This window comes from Artemia franciscana, chromosome 12, assembly GCF_032884065.1.
Source record: "Artemia franciscana chromosome 12, ASM3288406v1, whole genome shotgun sequence".
Classification (NCBI taxonomy): Eukaryota; Metazoa; Arthropoda; class Branchiopoda; order Anostraca; family Artemiidae; genus Artemia; species Artemia franciscana.
The window spans coordinates 38628861-38636872 of NC_088874.1; the positions used below are offsets into that span (position 1 = coordinate 38628861).

Consider the following 8012-nt stretch of genomic DNA (forward strand, 5'->3'; position numbering starts at 1 on the left):
GCATACGCCTGTTGCAACAGACAATAAATCGAAAAGTTTTTCACAACTATTCACCAAGAATCCCAAATACTAGGGAGCACATTACGTATTGAGGACAGGGTAAAAAGATACTGGATGCATCGTGCTAGAATCCCCTGTGATGCTGAGTAAGCTAAGGTTTCCCACCTATATATTCGACATATAGGCCAGTGTCTGAGTGTCATATAGGCCAATGTCAGCCGAAGGGCAAAGCAGGAAGACAAAATGTTGCTTTAACTCCTTCATTCTGATTTGACTGAAGGGAGCATAAGAGATTTGTTAGTGCGTCCCCACAGCAAGCAACAAGATACCATACGGAACACAAAAGTAGGGAAAGGTACCTAGTGATTGCAGTTCGACCTCATAGTTGCATTCATTGAATTGTAGTTTGAGACTGTCCATACGTACGAATCTCGCTCTTAGATGCGCTGAGAGACCAGACTATTTTTCCGTATTCACAAATAAGAAATAAAGTCATTCCTCAGTATTTGAAAAAATTCAACTAAGGTTTAAAGTACCATCAGAATAATAAAGTAAACAAAAATCTCTTATTATTTAATTCATTGTAATTTGCTCCTGCGCTTTTAGAGTACTATGATCACAAAGGGGGGTTCAACATATACCTCCTTGGTCGATACCCTTACACACTTCAATCGAAGCTTTACGTGATACAAAATCGGTCAGAGAATGTGTTGCAGTGTCAGTCGCACTTCGAAATAGCTTTCGAGACTTCAAATTTTCGCAGGATCTAAAAGCTGTTGGTGGATATCAGAGTCAAAACGCAATAACAATATGCACAAATCAAATCAACAAACCATCAATTCCTTCTCTTTCAACAATAGTATTCCCAATCACTAAATGGACATGTTCATGGCTGTGACCAACCTTCCAGCCAGAGTGATTGTCGGTTGTAAAACAAGCAGTTTTTCAATCAATTGGTAGTAACACACGTAGATTACATAATACCGTGGATATAATTATAATCTAAAACGAACAAAACTACAGACCTTCTTATCCTTTTTGACATCAGAAGTATGTACGCATCATCTCAGGAAATACCAGGTACAGTATCTTTTGGAGGAAATGCTAAACAAAGGTATTTTTCAATGGAAATATCGCTAAGAAAGGTATTTTTCAAAATCTGTGGAGCACAGATAGCCCACGCCCAAAATTGACATCAGTATCCAGATTACGCAGATTTTCTCGTAGGTCTTCACTATTTGGATCAATTACTATTCTTTCATGCTGTGCTAGTGGCTTAGAAAAAAATAGGATTAGGTAGATAGCGAATATCATTGACATGACCAGATCTTGGCTCACTACAATTGTCCCTAATTTGATGCCAAAAGCAACGAAGACCACACTGCCTTTCCATCACAAACATCAAAAACAAGAAGAACAATAGGGAATTTTTTTCGTAAGACAGTGGAATTCTAATTTGAATGAATATTCAAAGGCAATCCTCCAAGGCCATCCTCAGCAAAATGTGAACATATAAAAGAAAAAAGACTTACAACAGCATAGAACCAATAAAACTAAAATAAAAAGTTTATAAAACAGCCCTAGTATCCTTAGTTCAGCGAGGTTCAACCAGGACTGATAAATAAAGTGAGGTGAAACAAGGCAATTCATTGAAATGAAAGAAGAATAATTAGAAACATGTTTTTAGTGCTAATCTTCCCTTTTTCGCAGCTAACCTCAAAGGTCTTTTTTTAACTGGTTCTGTGTTAATGTCTAGTGTTTCTCTGGAAGATCATTTTTAACTAAATTAGTTTACAGAGCATTTAGTGAATATTCCTCCAAGTCCCTATTTAAGAAAATATTATTATTAATCTTAAGTCTGATTTCAATTGCTTCTCGAATCACCTAATTTAGTTCATTTCAGTTTTATTGGTTGAATGTTGTTGTAAGTCTTTTTTATTTTATATATTTAGGGCCAAAATATTAATTCAAATTAGATTTCCACTGTCTTGCGAAAAGAATTCCCTATTGTTCTTGCCTTTGATGTGTGTAAATTGATGGAGAAACTTCAAGGATAACTAGCGACTATCGAATCGAAATTTAGCGATCGTTTTGGAATATTGGAGCCAACACAAACTTTCTGCGTTTGCGCTGTTGTACGCTCAGCACATTGTGAGGCATCCGAAATTTCAGCACAGTCAATAATGACCAGAAACTGTTTTATGCTATCGGGTAGCACGAGAGACTGCTCTAGTAAGAAGAACAAAATCTTAATCTTATTCAGCTTTATCTCAAGTAACAACTGAAAATAGACAAACCTAAGTATTTCCCTGTTGGGCTTCAACTGCCACTTTGAGACCGGGCAGTTTTTGACATTAGACTTTCCTGACAATGACAAAGCAGTTCACTAGTGGAAAGTATATTGGGACTGTTGCAATAAGTCCCTTCTCAGCATGTAGAGATGCTGGGAGATGAATACCAAGAACAACTGATCAGAACAGCGACTGACAAAATATGCTCCTAGGAATACACAATGGTCGACCCCTTACTACTAACTACTACTACTAATAACTCACTGCAGCACCAAGCCGCCTGAGGCCAACACAGCTACGCACGCTCCTCCTCCAACCTAATCTATTTAAAGCCTCCCTCTTTACACCCTCCCAGGAAGTTCCCATTTCCTTTAAATCTTTATTTATGACATCCTCCCAACCCAGACAAGGACGACCTGCTTTCCGTGTAGCCCCAGACGGTTGGCCAACAAGGACAATCTTCGGTAATCTGTCATCCTTCATCCGTAGAACGTGGCCTAGCCATCTCAACCTTTCTTTCATTATAGCCCCAGAAAGCGGGATTGAACCACACTTTTCGTACGACCTACTGTTTGAAATATGGTCAGTCAGCCGGGTACCCAGAACGATCCGTAGGCAATTTCTCTGGAAAACATCTAGTAAATTTTCCTCTGCTTTTCGGAGTGCCCATTCTTCAAAGCCATATTTGACCACTGTCATCACTGTAGCTTCTAATATTCTAATCTTGGTTTGTAGACTTATTTTTCTATTCTTCCAAACTTTTTTTTAACTGTGAAAAAAACACCCTGGGCCTTAGCTATTCTACTTTTAACATCTTCACTGCTCCCACCATCTTTACTAATAATACTACCAAGGTAAGTGAAGCTCCCAACCTGATCAATCTTTTCGTTACCTAATGTCACCTGTTCATCTTCACTTATTCCTAGCCTTAGTGACTTAGTCTTCTTAACATTAATTTTCAAGCCTATTTTAGCACCCTGAACTCGTAAAACCTCTAAAAATTCATTCATTTTGCTCACACTTTCATCTAATATGCTTAAATCATCAGCATAATCTAAGTCCAGGAGCGTTCTTCCTCCCCATTTGATTCCATGGTCTCCAATTGCCTTTCCTGTGCTCCTTAAGACGAAGTCCATCAAAATGATCCATATAAAGGGGGATAGAACACAACCCTGCTTAACTCCTGATTTAATACAAAACCAGTTGCTAACCTCATTTCCTACCTTAACGGCAGCAGACGGGAGATATCATAGCCTTTTATTTTCTTTTTGAGGCGGGGGGGGGGGATTTAAATAGGAACAAAATGCATAATTGACTCCACTTCCTATTAGCCTATTTTTTCATGGGAATTTGGCCTAATGTCAGATTTGTGTAGCTACGGGAGGAACTAGTAAAAACTTACCTCAGGTAGCTTCTTCAAGAAAGTAACAAATGCACTCTCTTGAGGAGGACTAGAATCTAAAAAAAGACAAAACATTACTTTTTAAAGAAAGCAACGAATTCAAATTAAAAGAAAACTGTTTCTATCTTTAAGTGTCAGCTACATAAGGTCAGCTGACCTTACATGTCAGCTGATAAGGAAACGGGGGAGAGACATTAGACACTACTTTTATAGTCTGTCTACCATAGAGGCGAGGACGATGAAATAAACCTTAGAATAGGCCTACGCAAATGCAGCTTAAGGTCATACATCAGGCTAACATCTTGTTTCTTTGTAAATGTGGTTAATTTAAAAAACTTTTTCCAAAAGATAAGTAAAGAACTTCAGTAAGCAAAGAAGGAGCAAAAATCAAGTCAAATAATCTTCCAAGCGTAAAACTACCACAAATCAGTATCAATAAATAAATGAAACTCAAAACGAGCAAACACAAAACTCATTAACATGAGTAGGGCTGATAACCCCTATGCCTTCTCAAGACCATAACACAATTTGAACTTTACTGAAAAAAAAAATGGCCATGGATTGCCGGTTTAATTAACATATATAGTAAGAAAGGCGAAAACATTTCAAACGTATTTTGTTTTCAGCAAAGCACAAATTGTGTTCTGGTCTTGAGAAGGCATGGGGAACTTTTTCAACAATTTTTAATCCTGACACAAACAGTATAATTTTTAAGTTAATTTTATAGCTTCTGAAAATGACCTAAAAGATAAAACGTAATATCATTCCCAAAAGATTCTATCTATGCTCTTTGACAACCTGAATAAAATTACACTCTTTATTTATTTAAACTGTAAGAGCATAAGTAGTAATAGCAGCATCTCCAAAGGTTTTAACTTAATATCCCCAGTCGTTCTCGATATATTGCTTAAGTGTCTTATTGGCAACCATAAGCACAATGTCTTTTAATTTATATTAAATTAACATGTGGACTTAAAGCATAATAAGCTAATTGCATGATTATGAAGAGATGACACGCCTAATATCCCTAAAGACAAAGTTGCTGGACCATTCTACTTTGCTGAACAGAAAGGCTGTCTCAAAATTTTGACAGGATGTGTTTAGAAAATGAATGGGCTTGAGAAAAGGGCTGCTTGCCCTCCAATCTATTCTTACTCCTAAAAAGGGAACCAGACACTCGCGCTGTAATTCGAGTGCAAGGGGGAGGACTTCCCTTTCATATATCTAGTAAAAACATTTTAAACAAGTAAAAACAAAGTGAAAACATTTTAAATGTATTGTGTTTTCAGTAAAGTGCAAATTGTTCTGGTCTTGAGAAGGCATGGGGGTTGTCAAAGACATAATTTCTAGAACTTTCAGCAACTCTGAACAAAATGGCTATGTTAGAATTTTGATTAGATGTGTTTCGGGAATTGATGGTCGTGGGGAGGTGGCTTGTTGCCCACCAATCACATTTGACTAATAAACAATCTTCATCTCAAAGTTTCTATCAGATGCGTTTTGGAATAACATGACATGTACGAGTGGGGGTGGGGGTATCCACCCTCCAGTCACTCTGAATCTAACAGAGGGCACAGGAACTTCTGATTACCAATCCAATGATCCCCTTCTGAAATTTATACGATCAACATTTTTATATATATCTTATATGCCCCTAGAGCATAACCTACATACCATGCCCTGTGGGATGGGGGGGGTCATCCTCAAAGGCATAATTTCCGGCTATCTCAAAATTGGATCTTTGGCCCTTAGATACTTGTTATAAAATGACACCACATTTCCATTTTTCATATTTAGCGCACCTTCTCCACCCCCCTTATTTTCTTTGTGTTCTTACACATTGGTATCCCCTAAGCACAGTCTACCTCCTATCAAAATTCCAACACAACCTTACGCGAAAAGGATCACTGCTCCTAGCCTTCTCCCACCGAGCATTTATAAAAAAGCAATATATATGAAAATGTTGGTCTAATAGGTATAGCAATGCCACTTCGCCTACGGATTATTCTGGGTACCCAGCTGGCTGACCGTATTTCAAACAATAGGTTGTAGGAAAAATCTGCTTCAATCCCGCTTTCTAGGGCTATAACGAAAGAAAGGTTGGGATGGCTAGGCCACGTTCTACGGAGGAAGGATGACATATTGCCGTGATCGTCCTTTTTGGCCATCCGTTTGGGGCTAAACGGAAAGCAGGTCGTCCTCGTCTGGGGTGGGAGGATGTCATAAATAAAGATTTAAAGAAATGGAAACTTCCTGAGAGGGTATAAAGAAGGAGGTCTTGAATACATTGAGTTGGAGGAGGAGCGGTGAGTTATTAGTAGTAGAAGTACGATTTTCCAAAAAAAAGCCTAGCATAAAAGGAATAGTTTTTTTTTGTCTTTTTCAGGTATTTTCAATTTCTTTTCCTCTTTTTTAAGAAGGCGGCGGAGGGTTTCATTGGCAGTATTCATTGGCAATATTGGTATAATACATTTTTTTTTCTCACCAATGCACTCTATCAAGGAGGCACACTCGTGCCTCTATAAAGAGGCGACACACGACAATGTTAAGCGATCTTCGGTTCCAGTGGTCGCAGACGGATGGGGAGGGATGCATTTCGTAGCCCGAGCTCCAACTAAGAAACCTGCAAAATTTCATCCCCCTCCAACTTTTTCTTCATGGGGAAAATCTGGCCGAAAGTTTCGACCTGTCAACCCAAGCCCCCTTTAACGTTGTCCGATCGGGCTGAAATTCACAAGTTAAGGTCCCCTAGGGCCCAGGAGCTTATCCGCGAAATTTCAGCTTGATCCGATAACTCCTTCCCTGTTTTCCAGAAACCACGCATAGCCACTTAAAATTCATTTACTTTTTTTTCCTAGACGCCTACAGGTCACATCCGACATCGGATCTGGGTGTACGAAGACTCATTCAATGCGGAATTCTCCGAGTAAGTGCCCATGGAAGTTTCGTAGGAAAATCTTAACCCCCCGAAAGTTTCGACCCTCCAACCCCCCCCCCCCACCCCTTTTAACGTTGTCCGATCGGGCTGAAATTCACAAGTTAAGGTCCCCTACGGCCCAGGAGCTTATCCGCGAAATTTCAGCTTGATCCGATAACTTCTTCCCTGTTTTCCAGAAACCACCCATTAGCTATTTAATTAACGGATTTCTCTCCATAAGAGCCCATGTTAATTTGAAATTTTTAAAAGCTATTAAGAAGTTATATTTACACACATGCAAGTTATTAGCTCAGTTGGTAGAGCGTGAGACTTTTAATCCTCGGGTCAAGGGTTCAAGTCCCTTACGGGCGGTTTTTTTTCACAACATCAAAAAAATTTTGATAACACCTGGACAGCTTATCATTTGAGAGATAACAGAATATTAGCTTCTTATGAGCAAAAGAAACATTTCGGTCATTCTATCTATTTTTTTTTCTATTTTATACAATGATTTAAAAGCGGGGGGAGGGGGGGGGGGTCCTCTCCTAATTCCTGTACGAGGAGTACTCCTGTAGGAGGAGTACAGGAATTATTAAATTACATCCACCATGGATTGTAGAAAAACGTACAGAAATAATATGAAAAAAACTTCGTTTTCTTAAAGAGTTAAAGAGGCTGCGTCCCAAAGTCGAACCTTAAAACGTACAGGAATTAGAAGAGGCAGTTGGGGGGCTGCCGCCCCCCAAACCCCCAGCTTTTAAAGACTCTTTTGTACAGGTTTTTTGTTTTTTTGCTAACCCCCCGCTCTTGGCTTCGGAAAGGCCCTCTTTTAATTAACAAAAAATTGAAATGAATGAATAATGGAATAACTTCGAAAAATGTTAAACACAAGAGGACAGGAGAACCATTGCGCCGAAACTAGTAATTAGTAACAATGAAGTCCCCCCACAAAAAAAAACCTGTCCAAAAGAGTCTTTAAAAGCTGGGGGTTTGGGGGGCGGCAGCCCCCCAACTGCCTCTTCTAATTCCTGTACGTTTTAAGGTTCGACTTTGGGACGCAGCCTCTTTAACTCTTTAAGAAAACGAAGTTTTTTTCATATTATAGAATAGAAAGAGTAGTCACAGAAACATCGGAAGGAGCTCATTCGATTGGAAATTAAAAGTTATAGTGCTCATTTTAAAAATTCAAAAGTGGTTCGAGGGCAACCAGCCCTCCACCCACACCTATTAATTCCCCAAACACACCCCGTCAAAATTTTCAGATAGTCATTTTGTTCAGCATAGCTGAGAGGTTCAATAACTATGTCTCTGGGGATGTCAACCCCCGGCAGCCCTCAGGGTCAGGGCTGTAAGTTATACAATTCGTCCATTGTTTACATACAGAATTGGCTATTGGGAAAGA

At 39.1% G+C, this 8012-nt stretch overlaps 1 protein-coding gene across 1 annotated transcript in view; it reads right to left on the bottom strand.

Annotated features, from left to right (window-relative positions):
- Nucleotides 1-3772, bottom strand: part of LOC136034087 (DNA mismatch repair protein Msh2-like) — an 83078-nt gene extending 79306 nt beyond the window's left edge. The window contains exon 1 of the mRNA XM_065715211.1: nt 3694-3772. Within this exon, the coding sequence (XP_065571283.1) occupies nt 3694-3768 (75 nt within the window). The 5' untranslated portion in view covers nt 3769-3772. The remainder of the gene's footprint in view (nt 1-3693) is intronic.
- Nucleotides 3773-8012: the final 4240 nt, after the last annotated feature.